General features: G+C 51.3%; 1 protein-coding gene across 1 annotated transcript in view; it reads left to right on the top strand.

Moving 5' to 3' along the window:
* The window catches only part of LOC115312855 (juvenile hormone acid O-methyltransferase-like), a 32,654-nt gene extending 27,660 nt beyond the window's left edge, over positions 1 to 4,994 (top strand). The window contains exon 4 of the mRNA XM_040207980.1: positions 4,801 to 4,994. Coding sequence (XP_040063914.1) covers positions 4,801 to 4,994 — 194 coding nt within the window. The remainder of the gene's footprint in view (positions 1 to 4,800) is intronic.
* Positions 4,995 to 20,376: the final 15,382 nt, after the last annotated feature.

Below are 20,376 nucleotides of genomic sequence, written 5' to 3' on the forward strand. Positions count from 1 at the left end.
TACTTTTCAATATCGTCCTTGCTGGCCTTCCTCCCCGCCTTAGTGAGGTGCCTAACCTCGAACATGCGATCTACGCCGACGATATTACGTTGTGGACCCACTCTGGCTCACCCGGTTACCAACAGGATGCCATTCAAGCTGGGCTCGACATCATCCACGACTACATCCAGTCTGTTGGCCTCGCTCCCGCTCCCGACAAGACGGAGTTCGTCGTTATTCATGGCGGTCGTCGCACACCATGCAAAAGAAGCAGAAAAACAGTGCATTCAGCTCACGCTCGCAGGTACTCCCATCTCACGCCGCACGAGCATCTGGATTCTTGGTTTTCACCTCGACCAAGACAGCCGGGCGGCGACTTGGTTTCAGCGTACCATCAGCACCTCGAAACAGCTGAACCACCTGTTATACAGGGTAGCCCACCGCTCCCGCGGGGTGCACGAACATGATCTCCGTATCTTTGCTAGGGCCTTCGTGGTGTCCCGCATTATGTACGGCTACCTGTACTACCACCTTACCCGCACCCAACAACTCCGGCTCGAAATAATTAATCGGGAACTGCAACAGCCCTTTCTGCATGGCAGAGCTCAACCACGCTCTCCAACACGCAAATGCGCGGAGCACGCCGGGCGCCGATAGCATATCCTACGCCCATCTCCGCAATTTGCCGGACTCTTACAAAAACGCCCTTCTTGACGAGATCAATCAGATCTGGAACGAGGGCAAACTACCCGAGGCATGGAAATTCTCTTGTGAAGCCAATCCCGAAGCCTGGAAAAAAAAAACCATTCTCTAACGAACCTCAGGCCTATTTCGTTAACTTCTTGCCTTTGCAAACTGATGGAGAGCATGGTGAACGCTTGCTTGATCTGGCACATCGAAGACAAACAGCTCCTCTATCCTACCCAATATGGCTTCCGTCCTGGTCTATCAACTCAGGACGTCCTTCTTCGCCTCAAAGAAACTGTCCTGAACAAATCCTCCCCACACCCCAAAATCGTGGTGGCAGTGGATATCCGAAAGGCCTTCGACGGCGTTCCTCATGCCACGGTCCTCGCCAAAGCTCGTGATCTCGGACTGAAAGGAAAGATCTACAACTTTATTGCTGCCTTCCTAGAGAACAGATCATTCCAAGTTCAAATCGGGCAAGAAACCAGCAGCACCCACCACAACGGGGTCGGTGTCCCCCAGGGATCCGTGATAGCCCCTACGTTGTTTAACATAGCAATGTCCCAACTACCGGCAAGGCTGGCAAAGATTCCGAACGTCGAACACGCCATATACGCAGACGATGTTTCAGTGTGGACCCACACGGGATGCTTAGGCAAACAAGAGGAAGCCCTCCAAGCGGCACTCGACACCATACATGCATACTCAATCGAAGTGGGTTTGGCTACGGCGCCAGACAAAATTGAGTTCGTCGTGGTTCATGGGGGCAGACATACCAAAGCCAAAGAAGCCGACAAAGACAACATCAGCTTATCAATCGGTGAGCAGCCCATCGCTCGCAAAGTCTCCATCCGATTGCTCGGGATGTTCATCGACGAAAAATGCACAGCAAACTCCTGGTATAGCCGTACTGTCGCAACCACTAAACAGGTTTTACACGTCCTGCGCAGAATCTCAAACCGAACCAGGGGGGTAAAAGAACGCGAACTTCGCCAGTTTGTCACCTCCTTTATTCACGCGAAAGTGATGTATGGTTTGCCATACCACCCCGTCACCCGGACGCAACTTCAAGCCCTAGAACGTCTCAACCACGAGGCAAGGCGAATAACCACTGGGCTCCCTCGTTACACACCACTAGCAGCTCTGAAAAGCTGCAGTGGCATTAATGACCTCACAAAGCTTCTTTAGACACACCTTCACACACAAGAGGTCCGCCTTCGATCTACACCCGCGGGCAGACACACGCTAGCCAGGCTTGGACATGACATTACCAACCTTCCAGACCTCCCACAACTGTCGCCGCCCTGGGAGCACATCATGCTCACCGATTTCACACCGCTGCCACAGCATATGCCCCCTGAGCAAGTAGAACGAAGACGAACATTCGTCAAGACACATGTCAAGTGGACCCAAACCGCCTGCCTGGAAGAAGATATCCGCATCGTCTACACGGACGCCGCTTGTCCTCAAGATGGAACGGATTTTGCCACGGCTTGGGTTGAAACCACTACGTCAACTCAGGGGCAACTCTATCACGCCACAACGGAGCCCGTCCACAGCACACAAGCAGAAATGCACGCTATCATTGATTATGTTCGACTTGCAAACGATTCCTCCAACAACAGCAACTCCAAGACCCATTTCCACGTCTTTACAGATTCTCAAGCTGCACATCGGGCTTGTGCAGATGTTCGGCACACCACCGTGGCTGTTGAGCAGCTCAGACTCTCCGTGCAACACTTACGTGCTCTCGGGCACGACCTCACAATACACTGGGTACCCGGACACTCCGGAATACCCGGCAACGAAAAAGCTCACCGCCTCGCACGCGCGCTCTTACTATCCGTGCAGGCCAGAGCAAGATCCAAAGATACAGTTTGCCTTCCTCACGAACAAGTAGAGTCCCGTGCACTACCACCCGACCCAGCGGAAGAGATATTCAAGGCACGGCACTACCGCAGAGCCTACCTCTTGGCTACCGCCAATCCCCTCCTTACACCCTTCCCTCCTTCTCAACTCTTCTCTCGCCGGCAGCTTGTCACGCTCCGCCAAATTCAGACCGGGACCATCCTCACCCCTTACCTGCTACAGCGGTTCCGTCAGCACAGCAGCAGCCACCGCGAAAAGGGCAGTTGTGCTGCTACCACCAACCTTCCTGGTGCAAGCGCATTGTGCCACAAAAGCGCTGATCTGGAGCACCTGCTCTGGGACTGCCCGCTATACTCGGAGCCCCGAACCCGCACCTTGGCTACCATCCAGCAGAGATTCAGGCCTACCTCGCTGCATGCCTGGGCCTGCCCGGACCCCTCCTTCCCCAAAGTGATCGCTATCGAACTCTGGCGATCGCTGCTCGCGTACATCCAGGACCCTGCAGCTCCCCCTGTCGGCGCGCGGCTTCAAGGCATTCAGCTCTCCACCACTGAGCCCAGGCAAAACACCAGGCCTGAACCTACTGCACATCTATTCTCTGACGCCGTCACACCAACCGGGCCAACAGAGAAGAATGGAAGCTCCCTGTCCCCCGCTCCTGTACCCTAAACCCTTTCACCGCAGCATTTCTTAATGCAAAAAAGTGAAATAAACGTTCCTACCTACCTACCTGGAGCCACGGCTCTGTCTCTTCTCCTTGTCCGTCCTGGCCTCCTCGTAAATTTTCTCTGGACAGGACCTATCATAGGTCTTATGTGCCTCCCCCTCCCCCTCCCCCCCCCCCCCCTCCCGCAGAAGGCACATTACGGCTCACACACATGCCCCTCCCACATTGGCTGTGCCGCATATCGGATAGCGAAACCGGCCGGTTTGCTGCAAACATCGGTTCAGTGGCCCACCTCGCCGCAGTTGTGGCGAGGTAGGCCACTGAACCGTGGCCCACCTTGCCACAACTGGGCCACTGAACCTTGAAGCACGGGGTTTCAAGCCGAATGAATCTCACCATGAAAGGAACCTTGCTTCCCGCGAAGATCTTAACAACCGAATGCGATCTTCCAAGCCTCCTCGCTTCAAGATGTTCGTACCCGAAAGCCTTGGTCTTCTGTCTGATCTGCTCATCAGTCAAATCCAGGCTTCCGTGAATTACGCCCCCACATGCGTCTTCTCTCGGCGAAACGTGGTACGCCTCGACATCTAGTTGTCCGACCAAAAAGTTCAGCTTCCTGATTTCCGTCACGGCCTCCGCCTCAGTCCACTCATCAGTGCACGCCATGATCGGGTTTTGCGCTTTGAGCAACCAGACAACGGTTCCGTCCTCCAGTTCTTTTGTCAGAGAGGTGCGTACCGCCTCCCCTACTTGGCTCTTGTCTTCAAGTCGATCGCCACGCGCCTAGGCCTGATAATGACTATGCTTGAACTCCGTCATACTGGGCAACCGCAGGGGTTTCCTCGGCTTGGGCTTCTTCCTTGCATGGCAGTCTCTGGCCCCCTTGATTTCCTAGCCTTCGTCAACGGGGATTTCCGTTCCACCCTTGTTTTCCTTCTTCTTTCTATGCAGCACTTGTACCCAGTTTTCCCGGGTACTTCGGATTACTTGTACCCCAAGGTGGCCCCTATAGGTCTTCTGCCGGGAATGGCTGCGGGTCAAAGCAACGCCATTTCTTCTGGGTTATGGCCGGCCACTGGACCGTCCATTAGCTTCCTCAAAGGCTTGTTTCCATCTCCAATTTCAGGCAACCCTCGAACGAGCAAGCGTCTTGAAATTAGGTTCAGCGAGGCGGCTGTACCGAGAGCATCCCGGCCTGACGCGCCTGGCCGAGTCAGGCCTTCCGAAGGGGCGCTATGGATCACGTTCGTCTTCTCCTCTGGGGTTCGCGGAGTCCGGAGAAAGTCGACCGTTCTCGATGGTGTCTGGAACACGTCTCGGACTGAGAAAAAATAATTAGTTATGACCACACTCAATTAAATTTCATTTCACGAAACACTCGAAATGTGTGTTTATTTGAGTTATCTCTAAGCAGACGCTTAATATTTTGTGTGTTGACTAAGCTATTTTTGCATAAACTTAACATCTCAGCAATATTTATAGATGCCACCTTTACCTTTTCTTATACACATTGACCCAATAAAACAATTCTGAGCCTGTAGAGGCGGGTCCTTCAAAAATTAGAACCGCCTAAATATTTTTTTTTTCTTTTTCTTCAAATTATCAAATGGCTGGGAATATCCTGACAACCATCGTCACAGAGGAAGAACGGTCTCTCCTGCTCGATGATGTCACCGAGCAAGCGAAAGAGTGGTGGGCTCAAAAAGAAGCCGGCGGCTCACCTTTCAACTCTCCGGTGTTCCTGGTGCATACCCTCAAGCCTAGGTCGGAGGCAGCCTGCCCATTCATGTAACGATCTGCAGTCGGGGTTTTGTCAAATAAAGTCGGGGTATAGACGCAAAGGTACCGATGAGTCCATGCGCACTGCCCGCGGTGCATTCAAAACACAAGACGTGTATCTCACATTGTATCCATCTTTGGACCTGGAGGTGATGCCGCAAGCCATATCGAGCTTTAGTGAACGGTGGCAGAAGCTGCGGGTGCTGTCGGGTTGTGGTTAGTGACTTATAGATTTTAATCAGTTAGTCGAGACACTGTTGTACCGTTGGAAACACAAATACGAATTGGCCCTAGAAAAATAATTAAATAAAAGTAAACTATAAATGCATAAATGTATACAATCAAGGAAGAGAAACGATCGCAAAACTTACCCAGTGGGGGAGGCTAAATCCAACTCCCGAGTTTGGTGTAGGTAACTGGCCGCAGGCTGGTGTAGATGCCATGGGCTTGGGTTGATTCGGGTTGCGACGAGCGCTTCGGTATTGAATTATCTTTTGGAGTTGGTGGGGTCTTGATTTGCACCGGGATGTTTCGTTCTTGCGGGGTGCGAGATTTGCACACCGTCCTTGCTCCCAACAAGATTAGGTCAGATGCAAGGTGGATTGGCGCCGAGACCCGTCGGGAAGTAGCAGACTTGGTTCTTACCTCTTGAGGCCCAACCGACAATTGAGGTCCAGCCTCTTTGCATTCCCAGCCTGGTACGATTCTTCGGCGCCGCTCGCTCTAACGCCGCTTGCGTCCTTTTCTTATTCCCACGCGCACTTCTTTTTCATTCGTTCCGGATCGGCCCTGACACTGCCTGTTCACCCTCGCGAAGTTCATGGTCATTTCAAACTGATGGCGCGAGCCCAGACTCACTCCTAAGCAGTGGCGTCACTGGGGTCAGCGGCACCCCGTGCGGTAACCCGTCGCGACGCCACTACTCCTAGGTATGAAACATTATCAGTGATGCGTGATCCAATTTTATAATTGGGTATTTTAGGTGTCCGCCAGACTTGGCGGTAAAACAATCCACGAAATTTGGCGGTAAAAAAATCCGCGAAATTTGGTGGAAAATTTTCTGCAAACTTTAGTGGTAAAATTTTTCAGCTAAGTTTGGCGGGAAAAGTTTTCGCTAAATTTTGCGGGAAATTTCTTTCTCAATTCGGCGGTGAAAGTGTTTCGCTATATTTACCGGAAAACTTTGCCGCCAAATTTAGTGGGTCGATGGGGCTATGACGTCACAGCCACGTGTGACGTCACACGGGGCTGCGCGCGTTGTATTATAAGATTTTTTGGTCCCGCCGACGCCGGATCTTCTGCGACATGGGCTTCTAAACGCTATCGAGTTAAAAAAAGCATCATCCAACGTTCACCCCACGCTGAAGGTGCGGTGGGAGCTAAGCTATCGCTAGACCAATGAACCGCCCCCCTTTCATTAGCTGACCCAGTTCTCCGCGCGGGGATGTGGACGAGCGTGATCACGTGTTTGTGTTGAATTGGGTATGTACGTTTCGGATTTGCATTTTGCAACGAGCGCCAAAATATACTGGCTTTTGCGGCCGCTCTTCGTACACCAGATGCTTGCAGTAACAAGAGATCTGCCATATGTTTAATTGGATATGTGCGTTTCGGATTTGCATTTTGCGACGCGCACCAAATGTGTTGGCTTTTGCAGCCGCTCCCCGTACACCAGATGCTCGCAGTAACAAAACATCTGCCATGATACGGTAAACTTTTGCAGCTGCTACCGCGGATGTTCTTATCAAAAGTTCGTAAAAAACGTTTTAGTATTTTTTTTTTTTTTCATAGCCGAAGTGCAGGCGTAAAAACTACTGGCGTGGGCAGACAGCAACTCTGAAATAAGTGTATCTTAACCCTTCAAATAAAGTTGGAAGTCACCGAATCTGCACCAAATTGTGTTGTTGTCCTTGTCGTTTGTTGTCGTTGTCTTTTGTTGCCGTTGTCGGTTGTTGTCGTTGTCATTTCTTGTCGTTGTCGTTCGTTGTTTTCGTTGTCGTTCACGGTTGTCGTTGTCGTTCTCTGTTTGTTGTTGAAGTGGCCTGGGTGTATATTTATTAGCTATTCTGAGCTCCGAAAGAAAGCTGCACATAATGTGTCTGCCGCAGTCAAGAGACACGTCGAACGTATCCGAGATACGCGCAGAATATGCGGGGCATATCCGGCAGATACCGTACCGGTATCCGTAGGATATCTTCCCCGTGAGTGTAGGTGTAATAATCCCGTCAATCTCCGGCTAAATTTAGCGGGGAAAGCGGCGTCAAGTGACGTCACGTGACCTATACCACCTTGGGAAAATTGACAGCACGGGGCCTATACGTCAACTCAGTTTTCCCGCCAAATAGAGCTTTTTGGCCAAAACCTAAATTCAGTTTCCCCACTAAATTCAGCGGGAAAGTTATTGTCTTGTGAGCCAGACACCAATCCAGTTTCCCCGCTAAATTTAGCGGGGAAATTCACATCCCGTAACCTCACGTCCCCTGACCTATACAGCCATTCGGTTTCCACGATAAATTTAGCGGGAAAATATACGTCATGTGACACACCAATATACATTTTATGCATTATAGGACTTTAAAAGTGACAATCGCGTCCAGATTTTTTAAGTGTCTAGATGGTTTACAATTGTTTGAAACACGTGGTTACGGAGGAAGGAAGCCCTCTCCTACTGAAAGATGTGACAGAGGAATCGACCAAATGGTGGGCCGAAAAAGATGCCGGCAACTCGCCCCTCGATAGTCAAAGTGTTCTTTGCGCACGCCTACAAGCCTCGGTCGCCAAGGGTTTTCGCAGCCATGTAAGAATCTGCCGACTGGAGTCATGGTATTTAAAAATAAAATCTGCAAATACTGTCAGAAATACCCTGGACCTTACTTTTCAGTTTTATTTTATACTCATTTTCATTTATTTCCTCTCAAGGCATAACAGATAGGAATGAGGCACTGCAACTTACATATAAAAGCAAAAAAGAAATGAAATACAAGAATACAAAATTACTACGAAACATCGTTTAACAAATCAGTAATTGTAATTCTAAAATGAGCAGTGTTGGTAACTGTAACAATAACCACAAAATGGCAATTCCAATGAATTGAAGTTATTATTGTTTTATATACAGGGTGTTTCACGAAAGGTGGACGAACGCGGTATTGCAAAAACTACGCATCGCGAGAAAAAATGGCTTGTGTCGTTTAAGTCCTGGGCGAGGGGCCTATTTATGAAAATTGTTAAAGTCTGGGAAAATTAAGTTCTTAATTATTTTTGCGTAATTAACTTTTTAAATATTGTATTTAAGGACATGGGTTCCAGTAGGAAATTGCTCAGCATCATCAAAAAACACTAAATCAACAAATTGCAGAACGACAGAAGGCACGCAAAGCATTTCACGGCTTTCTGAAAACCGCAAAATTCGACGTGTTTTTAAGTTTCGGTTTGCTATCGGAGAGCCTCTCGGCCCCGACGGCACCGCGCCCCGTGGAGAAATAGTGCAGCCAGCCTCTGCTGCGTCGCGCGAGGACAGCGCAGCCCCAGAGGTTGGTTACACTCTTCCTATAAACCAAAGGCAGTTAAACAACAAACAAGGAACAACAACGACAAGCATCAACGACAACGAAAACAACGAACGACAACGACAACAAATGACAATGATAACGCCCGACGACGGCAACAAACGGCAACGACCATAAACAACGACGACAACAAACGACAATGACAACAACGCAACAAGGTGCAGATTCGGGGTCTTCCAACGTTTCTTTAGTGCCCCCAGGGCCCTCGGTCCCTCCCAAAAAGCAGACATCTACGACCCTGCAGCTCCCCCTGTCGGCACGCGGCTTCAAGGCATTCAGCTCTCCACCACTGAGCCCAGACAAAACACAAGGCCTGAACCTACCGTACATCTATCCTCTGACGCCGTCGCACCAACCGGGCCAACAGAGAAGAATGGAGGCCCCTTGTTCCCCGCTCTTGTACTCTAAACCCTTTCACCCAGTGGCGTGCCAACTTGTTTTTGAGGGGGGGGCAAACCAGACCCTCCCCCCCCCCCCCCCCTGGGTCGCATAGTTTTGCTATTGATGGGCCGAACTTGTGCCGAATCGAAAATTCGGCGCAACTTTTGCCGAACTTTTCTAAAGATTTGGCAATGATCCGGCAAAAATACAATGTTACCAGATTTAACATTGATATTTAACTTTTAAAAAAAAAATTGTTTTTTCTTCTTAAAATAAATACAACATGTAGTGCCTATTAAAACGGTTATGACTAAATAAGGTGATAATCTACAAGATAATTGTATCGATGTCGCTTTTGTGTGTTTTTTGGTAATTTTAATGTTTGCTTGCAGAAAGTGGCGTGACAACGAGGTTGGGTAGCAGCCGGCGCAGTCACGAATCACGCTACGGGAGTTTTGATTTTGAGGCTTCATCAGCGCACGCCTGCAAGCGTGTTTACATTGCTAAAATAAAGGCAATCACTGCGTTCTTACTTTCTCTGGGAGTCACGATTTCGTGCGCGAAAACGAATGCAACGATTGCTGAGCCTTCACCAGAAGAAATAACCATAGTGTAAATATGCATGTTTTTTGTTGTTTTTTTTTTCGATTTGAGTCATTTGACGTCAGCTTTGCATGAAAGTGTGCGTTTCATATTCGCAACGTGCCGTTTTGAACCTTTAAAATTCCGGTTTCTGGTGTTAGGACACCCACGGATGTTTAGGAAGATGGGGATTGTTAGGAATGTCGGATTTGCAACGTCGAGGGCATGATAGTTCTGTGTTTAGTTTTATGCAGATACATGAAAATCGCGAAATGGCGTGAACTTAAAAGCAATATTATTCTGTTTTGCACAAACTACTTGTGAGCGGAAAACACGACTGTTATAATAATAATAATAATATTAATAATAATAATAATATTATTAATAATAATAATAATAATTTTATTTGCACATACTGGAAGGGGCCTATGTGATGGTGCGTGGGGCTAGGCAGATAGGTGAAAACCCCTACGCAGAGCGCCTGCCAGCCAGACTTGTACGTAGTTCAACTACCTTACTCAAGTTGCTGTAGTTTAACTACTGTTCTGGTTAGTTTAGTAACTTTCAATTACATTTCTATTTTGGTAGCTAGTAGTTTATTTTAACTACTTTTCCGAGTGACTTCCACTCAAAGTACAAATTACTTTCGAATCTTAGTAGTTATTTTGTCTATCAAAAAAGATAAGATGTTAGAAGATCAGCTGATATTTGCAGAGGGGGAAGCATGTGGCGTAGAAAAGGAGGGGGGAAGGAGGAAGTGATTCAGGTAGTCCAAAAAAACCCAAAAGTTTAACGATCCCCCCACAGCAACAACACTGCTATGAGGCGCGGGGAGTGAACAGACATGATGCAAGAGAGGCAGAGTAACTGTAAGATTAGCGCCGAAGACTGCCGTTCCTTTGTATCCCGAAGCTCAAGGAGACTTGACGCATTTGAAGGAAGGCCTTGTCCCCGCTTCTTCCCAATGTAGGAATTCTTGCCCTCTACAGGAGGTATACACACTACATCCTCGCTCTAAAAAGGTAACAAAATGCAGCAGCCGCTCTGAAGTTCATCTGGTGCTCCCGTATAGACGCTTTACAGACGCGCCAAATTACAGCCGCCATTGCTGACCTTCTCCTGTCTTACCGAGATGCCGAGCAACTGAAAAGGTAGTTGACGATCCTCTGCAAAGGCCGATGCTTTAGAAAAGGACACAGTTGAATCTAATATGGCAATAACCTGGCCTGCTATAGTAATGATGAAGTGAAATAAACGAAATAAGAGGAAACAAAAACTGAAGGTCAGTTATGGCGGCGTCCGAGCACAGCTGCTGCAAAGCGTCTATAGCTTTTGCTGTCTTTTGAGACGTCACCTGGTCATTTCTCTGGGTGATGAAATTGCGGCTATAAGACCGACACAAATAAGTGCCTTATAAGTTGATTGTGTTAGATGGTTCGTCAGCGAGAATAAAGCAATTACTGTATGGCGTATTAGTTGCCGCCATTTCCAAAAAAAGAAAAACTGATGCACCTCCGATTTTGCTGCCCTTCCCGAAAAAAACTGATGCACCACCGATTTCAGCTAAAGCAAGGAGGAAGAAGAAGACGTCATCTCTTCCTACCGGTCTCGATTCAGCTCCTTCAATTTTTGGCATTTTTCGCTCTCCTTACGCCTGAGCTTCGGCTCACACTTCCGTAAGGACATCATGACGACCCTCGGCACCGTCGGAACCCTCAGGACCTTCCTCTTCCTGATGATATGAATTCTCAGCCCATTGAGGCGCCTACGCCGGCTGCAACCGCCTCGCTAACCCTACTCCCGAACGTATCACCCTCCGCCGTTGCTGCCGCTAACGCAGGCATCTCACTGCCTCACGCATCACTCAGTGCCGCGTCGAGGCAAACTGCGATCACTACTCGGAATCCGTTTTCTATCCTTGGTGATGATGATCCCACGGGTAAGTTCCCCCCTCTCGGCAGCACGTACCACATCCGCTACGCCGCCGATGGAACTAAACGTGCTCGCAGCACGCACCTCGGCTCCTCCACCGTCAAGTTCACCGTCACACCAGCGTGCCGTCCATTTCACTCCAATGGTGCCTCGTCCGCTCTAGAGGATGGTTGGCATACCGTGTCTCGCCGCCGTAAGACGGCCCAGTCCGGGATGCCTCACGCCGTTTCGCCCCAAAGCGAGTTTCTCCACACCGTCATATTACGACCAACCAAACCATGTCGGATCATGGGCGCAACTTTCCTCACCATTGACTCCGCCATCGCTACACAAACGGGCCTCCAATCTCACCCATCATTACAACCCTGTTACCAAGTACGGTACCTCGACCGCAGTAACCAACTCGCGGTCGATGCCACCTCTTCTCAAGTGCGTGACGCTTTACTCAAGATAACATACATACCGATCGACAAGAAACACGTCCCCGTCCAAGCCTACGAGGCTATTCGACGCGGCCAGACTCGCGGCTTTATCAAAAACGCTGGTGGTATGGATTCCGCGCAGCTCCTGCAGCATCTTCATCGTCGGAAATGTACCATCCTTCAGGCACGACCTCTCGGCACCTCCGGGTCGGCGTTAATCACGTTCGAGGGCACCAGCCTCCCGTTCCGCGTGGGCCTGGGCTCATTCACGGTGCGTGTATATCCTTTCCATCGACAAACTCATGTATGTGACACCTGCCATTGCATCGGGCACCGCAGTACGCAATGCCCTAACAGTGACAAAGCCCGCTGTGCCACGTGCGGCGCACCAAAGCACGGCACAGACCAGTGCTCGTCTGCCCAACCCAAGTGCCGGAACTGCGGCGGAACCCATCTCGCCACGGCCCGCTCCTGCCCAAAAAGAAAAGAAATTCAACGCATGATGGCTCAACGAGACCGCGGGGCTCCACAGCGTCGTCCGCCACCTTCCTCATTCCCGGAGGAGCAGCCTCCTCCTCCTCCACCACCACCACCACCACCACCACCACCACCACCACCACCACCACCACCACCACCGCCACCGCCACCGCCACCACCACCACCACCACCAGCGGTGCCCCCGACTCCAACCCTCACACTTCCAGCTATGCCGCCAGTTGCGCCAACGGTCCCAATAGCCTCATCGACAACTACTAAGCCCAAGACGGACTCCCGCCCGATTCTCGCCGCTAAATCCCATGTGCCGGCCCTCAGCGCCTTTGTCACCCACACGCAGCTCCCGACATCGGAACCGCCTCGCAGATCCTTTGCAGAAGCCGTGAAGGCTGTCAACACCGCTCGCGAGACGCCCGCCCCAATTCCGGCAGTAGACGACTTAACGGCCATGACCCAACAAATGGCCCTTCTCACAAAACAAACGCAAGCTGCCTTGCAACAGCTTGCTGCCATGCAGCAGTCGATCTCTACTTTGGTGGATACCTGCACCCGTGCAGTCATTGAGCGTCTCATGATGCAGGGCATCATTCCATTCGGCCCTCCCGCGCAATTCACGCCTAAACATGACTAGCGCACCCACAATTGTTCAATGGAACTGTCGCTCGCTCCGACGCAAAAAAGCAGACCTTATCGAAAAATTTCATCTTCATTCTCCATCTGACACACCCGCTGCCTTCGCTATACAAGAACTCAACGGCTCACTTCCGGCTTTGCCACAGTACGACGGACTTGCTCCGGACGCCGAGACTAGTGCCTCCTTGCCTCGTATCCGCGCCGCACTGTATGTCCATCGCTCAGTCCCATTCACTCCCCTCGACACATCACAGTGGTGCTCCATCATCACCAGCGTCAAGGGTTGCCGACTGCTCCTCCTTCCTCGCCGACCTGTTCTTCTTTTCTCTGTGTACGTGACCCCCGACACGTCGTTAAATCGTCGCACAAGGCAGCCGCTAAATGTCGCCTTCATCAAACACTTTTCTCGTCTTTACCCCAAGGACGACATTATAGTATGCGGTGACTTCAACGCAAAAAACATACGGCCTGGGGTTACGATGTTGACCTTCCTCGCGGTACACGGCTCCTTGCGGACCTCACCGAACTCAAACTTTCCCTCCTGAATACCCCAAACACACCTACACGTATCGGCCAAACCTCCCGGCAACAAGACACTTGCCCCGACCTGACCTAGGCTCGCTTCCCTCAACGCTGGAAGTGGCAGGTCACGAGCGATCACCTCGGCAGCGATCACCTTCCCATCACTTTACATTATCACTTCCCATCTCCAACTTCATCTCACCACAACACCCGTCGGGACACCTTTATCACCAAGTGGGACAAGTTTCGGGCAGCCCTGATTTCTGTCATGGACGTCACCGGTTTCTCGGACATTATACAAGCCATCCAGTGTGCCCACAAGGCCTCCACCAAACGCCTAACCGTTCCCGGGGACGCTCCGGCACCTGATGCACATTTACTCACCCTTTGGAACCGCCGCATACGCCTGTTGGCTCGCTACCGCCGATCTGGTAGACCACGTCGGCTCCTCAGGGTTTTGCGCCAGGTGCAAGACACCATCTCGAGCTACACATCGGAACTGGCTTCTGACCGCTGGACCTCCATGTGCAGCTCCGTTTCCGGTAATACCAATATCTCCAAAGTATGGAGGCTTCTGCGCTTTCTCCTTGGAGACCGCAAACCTAGACAACCTGCCGCTGCCGTTGCCCTCCGCGAAGGCGTTTCCTTCGAGGAGCTAGCTGAAAGAGCGTCTGATGTCTTTTTTCCACAACCATCTCGGCATGACTCTGGGTGCTACACTCGTATTCACCCTGCTCCCGAGCCCATCGGCTTGGATTCCCCGTTCACCCTCCACGAATTCAAGGCCGCCCTGGATAGGGCAAACACACACAGTGCACCAGGCGCTGACAACATCACCGTCGGGCAACTTCGCAACCTTCCCACCGCCCTAAAAGAGACCGTACTGACGGAGATCAACCTGGTGTGGGATTCTGGGTGCGTCCCTTCCGAGTGGTGTCACTTGACGGTATGTCCTATTCCGAAGCCCGGCAAACCACCTACGTCTCTCACAAATCTACGCCCAGTACCCCTCACATCATGCCTCTGCAAAACGGTTGAGAGCATGCTGAACGCCCGTCTGCAGTGGTGGCTTGAGTCCAACCAGCTGCTCAGCCCATCGCAATACGGGTTCCGCCCTGGACTCTCCACTCAGGACGTCATGAGCCGCCTCCAGCATGATACGCTATCTACATCATCACCGCATCTTCGTATTGTGGCAGGGGTCGACGAGCGCAAGGCGTTTGACAGCGTCCCGCACTCCTCCGTCCTCTCAATGGCACAACAGCTAGGCATCACCGGTCGGGCATACAACTTTATCGCGGCGTTCCTCGAAGATCGCACTTTCACTGTTCACGTCGGCACATCTCACGGAATCACCCATACAAATCGAGTGGGCGTTCCACAAGGGTCCGTTCTTTCTCCAGTACTTTTCAATATCGTCCTTGCTGGCCTTCCTCCCCGCCTTAGTGAGGTGCCTAACCTCGAACATGCGATCTACGCCGACGATATTACGTTGTGGACCCACTCTGGCTCACCCGGTTACCAACAGGATGCCATTCAAGCTGGGCTCGACATCATCCACGACTACATCCAGCCTGTTGGCCTCGCTCCCGCTCCCGACAAGACGGAGTTCGTCGTTACTCATGGCGGTCGTCGCACACCAGCAAAAGAAGCAGAAAAACAGTGCATTCAGCTCACGCTCGCAGGTACTCCCATCTCACGCCGCACGAGCATCTGGATTCTTGGTTTTCACCTCGACCAAGACAGCCGGGCGGCGACTTGGTTTCAGCGTACCATCAGCACCTCGAAACAGCTGAACCACCTGTTATACAGGGTAGCCCACCGCTCCCGCGGGGTGCACGAACATGATCTCCGTATCTTTGCTAGGGCCTTCGTGGTGTCCCGCACTATGTACGGCTACCTGTACTACCACCTTACCCGCACCCAACAACTCCGGCTCGAAATAATTAATCGGGAACTGCAACGAATTGTCACCGGCCTTCCGAGATACACGCGAATCGATGCGCTCACCAGCTGCAGCCAGATGAACAGCCTTGACGACCTGGCCTCCACCCAGATCGCAACTCAAGAAACTCTACTCCGAGCCACTCTAGCGGGGCGCTTCACACTGCGTAAGCTAGGTTACAACATCGACCACCTCCTACCTTTACCCGCCCCACCCCCGCCATGGGAGCTCTGCCCTCTCACAGCACCCCGTCCCCTCCCTCGGAACATGGGTGAAAAAGCGCAAGCCCGCCGCAGCGACTTTGCTCGCCGACATCTCCACTCTCTCCTTGTTCGCTCTTCATCGGCTCTAGTTTTCTACGCGGACGCGGCTGTGGACAATAACTCCACGCCAATCTTCAGCACGGCATGGCGCGATGTCGACGGTCATCGACGCGGTACACAAGTTTTCATGACCCCCTGCTCCTCTAGTCACGCTGAACTTTGTGCTATACTGCACTGCTTAACCTCCGTTAACACTTTCACCCTGGTACCCTCCTCCAGAATCGTAATATATACAGATTCTCAGGAAGCCATCCGTGCTCTCCGCCACTCATCTCCATCATCTGCCATCGCTATTCAGATTCATCGGGCAGCCATTTCTATCCGGACAGCCGGCCACCATCCCCTCATCGACTGGGTGCCCGCCCACTGCGGCATACCCGGCAATTAAAGGGCTCACCGACTTGCGCGCGCTAAACTTTTCTCCGCGCGAGCCGGGGCCCCTACTTTTCCTACGCCACCGGAGCGCACACCTGGCTCCTTTCACGATTCACACGAAGCCCGGCAGGAGCACGCCAGCCAATGGCGTCATTACCTGACTACTCAGGCTAACCCCCTTGACTTCCCCTCTCTTTCCCACCTTCCTCTCACTCGCCACGAGACCTCCCTTCTACAGCAAGCCAGGTCAGGAGAGCTCCTCGCTCCCTCCCTGCTTGCAAAGATGTATCCCCAGGTCCACATCAACCCTCAGTGTACCCACTGCCACATTCCTGCTAGTCTCCCCCATTTTTTGTGGGACTGCCCGCTCCACTCAACAGCCCGCGTTCGCGCGCTCTCAACCTTCTCACCTCCCCCCTCCACTCTTACTGAGTGGCTCAACCCCCCATCCGCTCCTGACCCTGGTCGGGTCCTGGCGGCGTTCCAGGCGATCCTCCGATATTTAGAGGACCCGCAGGCGCCCCCACTCGGCTCCAGGCTGCTCAAGCAATACGAGCCAATCATCGCCGCCGCCCGACGTCTTTCTGCCCCTGGTAACACCAGGGACACATAAGACGACGAGATAAAATACCATACAGCAGAGCGCATAGGGCGCTCATTCATTTGGTCTGTAAATAAAGACGTTTGAAAGAAGAAGAAGCTAAAGCAATGCGTACTGGCCATAAAAACAAAACAAACCAAAAAAACGCTGTATAGGGATTGAAAGGGCATTCTGAAAGAGTGTGTTAAAATGCACTTCTACTTTAATTAGGAAGTTCATTGTATTTATAGTATGTTCCTTAAAGTACGTTGCACCCGGTGTACTTACTACATTATTTGAAGTGCATAACCTCTCATTTACTTTGAACTTCCAAGTAGTTTTTAGACGTACTTTACGCAACACTGTAAGCAATCAAACACTGTCTGCAAAATGAAGCTCAGGCAGTGCTACTTCTCAAAGGTGAAATGATACATCGGCAATACATCTTGACCAAAAAGAAGTACACAACAATTAGGCACGCAGAAGCAGAACCAGATATTAAAGAATTTCTGTGAAAGCACGAGCCGCTTTATATTCGGCTAACAGAATTTCGCTAACACATAAATGTAAGTATATGTAAGTACTTCGTTGTTAGCATGGAAAAAATAAGAGTAACTGCAAAAGTAATTCACTACTTTTTTACGGTAATTAGTAATTTACTAAATTACTTTCCATTTGAGTAATTTCTACTCTACTCATATTACTTTTGAGGCTAATACTCAGTAACTTAACTTAATTACTTTTCTTGGGTAGCTTGCACATGTGTGCTGCCAGCCCGCCATCTCATATGAAAGAACAAAACAGACAAATAACTGTACAGGATATACACAGCACAGAAAGTGTGTAAAAAGGAAAGAAACGAAGGGAGAAAACATGTATCACAATATGACGAGGATGCCAGCTGCATCCCATGCATGCTGGCAAGCTCTCGTGACTCTGCCGCGTTTGTCGGCAATGGGCTGCGCACACTGAGCGTAATTCTCAGTTGTCAGTCAATGTTTCAACTAACTCGTTGCATCAATGGAGAGGTCAAATGAAGATCACATTATCCAGAACGCACCGCATCATTTGTCACTTGCGCAGTGAACTACGTAAATTACTGGTCGATCTTCTGTTCGTGAGGCAGAAAGTATTGAAGAGAACCACACTCGCAAAAGCTCACAAAGGCACAGTTACCGTGTAGCCTACTCCAGACCTCGCCGTAACCGCTGGTTGTACTACACTGTGCGATGGTAACCGCGCGACTGCGCGGCGTCCATTTGCGATCCATGGCCCCGTCGCGTTCGTGCGCGTGCGCAGACATTTGTCAAATTTTTGCCGAATTTTTGCCAAACTTTCCTTCAAAATATCGGCATGTGCGGAACTTTGCCGAATCTGAAGTTCGGCAGATTCGGTCCATCACTAACTTTCACGACGTGTGTGTGCGTAGGCGTTGTAAAAGAGGGGGAGGAGGGGGGAGAGGGCCAATTGCGTATGCGCACCGGGCGCCTTGGTCACTGGCTCCTTTTACGGCGCAGGCGATAGACCCCATAGCAACCACGCTCACGCCGGATTGCTTGCTCGGCAACGCGCGGCAACTTAAATTTCGGATTCGGACGGCGCGAGTATCACTCGAAGCGCGTTAACCCACCCGCACGCCTGCGTTCACGCCGCTTCGCGGCGACAGTGTGCGGCTGCTAATTACAAATCTATTAACTCACTTAGCGCCCCCCCCCCCCGGGTACACGCCGCTTTGCGGCGTCCAGTTGGCAACCCAAGCCCCGCTGTCCCCCATGCACTTCCGTAAATAGAGTCCCATACGACTTAGTTCAGCAATGTTTCGTCAACAACATCTGTTTTTTTCGGTGCTAATCGTAAAAAAGAAATGTCGTAAATATCGCCAAATGCCTCGACAAAACAAAATGTTCGAGAAAAAGAAGTAAGCCCCACCATAACTAGAACCCGGGTCTGATACGCATGAGGCAGACATCTTACCACTAAGTTACGCTACCTCTTCGGAAACTCGCATTACATCCGCTGCCTATGTTGACGGCGGCAGCGCCTATCTCCACGAGCCAGGCAATCCGGCGTGAGCGCCGGGGTTTGTATCGCCTGCGCGTTAAAAAAAATACCCGCGCGGTTCGGGGGGCGGTGCCCTTGGTATTCCTTGGGCGCCGCCGACCAGTGTTTGCCCTGCCCAGTGGCAGCCGTTTAAGGGGGGGGGGGGGGGGGGGGGGGGGGGCAGACCACATGCCTTGCCCCCCCCCCCCCCCCCCCAATCTGAGAGCTGGGGGGGCAAGCGCTTGCCCCCCCGGTTGGTACGCCCATGCTTTCACCGCAGCATGTCTTAATGCAAAAAAGTGAAATAAACGTTCCTACCTACTTACCTACGTTGTCCTGCGTTCTGGAGCTTCCATCTTCTTCCCCGGAACAATGTCCATGGGGCTTTGGCGATTCCCGCCGTTCGCCGGAGTATTCCCGGTCGGCCCCGAGCTTTTGTTCTTGCCCTTTTTTCTGAGTTCCTTCTTTTGTTTTTGTCGTCTTCCTCCAACAATTTATCGAGCAGTGCGATTAAAACGGCCCTTGGGGTGTTACCCAGAGTAGTCCTCAATTCCGCTACGGCGTCCTCAATTCCGCTACGGCGTCCCGCTCCTTCCTGACCATGCGTATATTTACGCTCGACTTATTTGCTTCGGCATTGCCCTTGCTCTGAATTTGGTTTCTCACCGGCCCAGCGATATCCATCTCCTCGTGGGGGTCGTGCCTACCTGCTTACGTAATAGTCCCTTCTCCATGCTGAAAAACCTCGGAGAATATAACATGTCCGTTCGGCACGGCGTGTTAAATTCCTGCCGCTCGAGCAAACGCACGCACGCACCCATTACGACCGCGCCGCCATTTTTTTTTCTCGCTCGCCTGCATGGGCGTCGGCAGAGGGGTGCAAAAGGGGCAGTTGCCACCCCCAAGCCAGACTGCCCCCCACCCCCCCTCCTCCTTCGAGCAAGCGGGGTGACCGTTGGTTCGTTAACAAGCGAAAAAAACAACCAAAAACAGTTTTAAAATGAAATCGAGAGTAACTATCGAAACATAAAAAAGGAGATGTCTTCCCCCGCATTCCGTGGAAGAAACAATTGGAAAGAAAAAGGCAACTAAGCCCTACTTTTGCCTCTGCGACCCCCCACCTCCAAACCTCGCTGGGAGCGCACCCGTTTCTGAGGACACCCAATCCCCCGCAATGAATACTCAGTGGTGATGAAGCCCAGACTCAAGCTCCGAGTAGAAAGTTGGTGAAACGTCCCGAAAAACAAGTTCTCAACTTCCGTTCGGGCCCATTCAGTTTTGCGCAGTCTTACGTTCCCGTTCATTTGTCCGTGGAAATATTCCCTCAATATCGTCGTGTGCGGCGTGTACCGGGGGCCGTGCGGACATCATAGGGTGGTTGGAAAAGGTCGTAACAAGGGAAAAGGAAAATAACGATAACTATCTTCATGGAGAAAATACCCTAACGCACCCCGTTTTTCCAACTTCGCTAGCCTAGCTCCAAGTGACATTTCAACGGCAATTTCTTCTGTGTTTTCTCCAACTCCGCGCCCCATGTGCTGAGGACGGGGGGTTCAGGTTGCTTTTGCAAAAGCCGCGCCGAGTGCCGCATAGCTG

Source organism: Ixodes scapularis, unplaced genomic scaffold (genome assembly GCF_016920785.2).
Source record: "Ixodes scapularis isolate PalLabHiFi unplaced genomic scaffold, ASM1692078v2 PGA_scaffold5__190_contigs__length_132052651, whole genome shotgun sequence".
NCBI classification, from domain to species: domain Eukaryota; kingdom Metazoa; phylum Arthropoda; class Arachnida; order Ixodida; family Ixodidae; genus Ixodes; species Ixodes scapularis.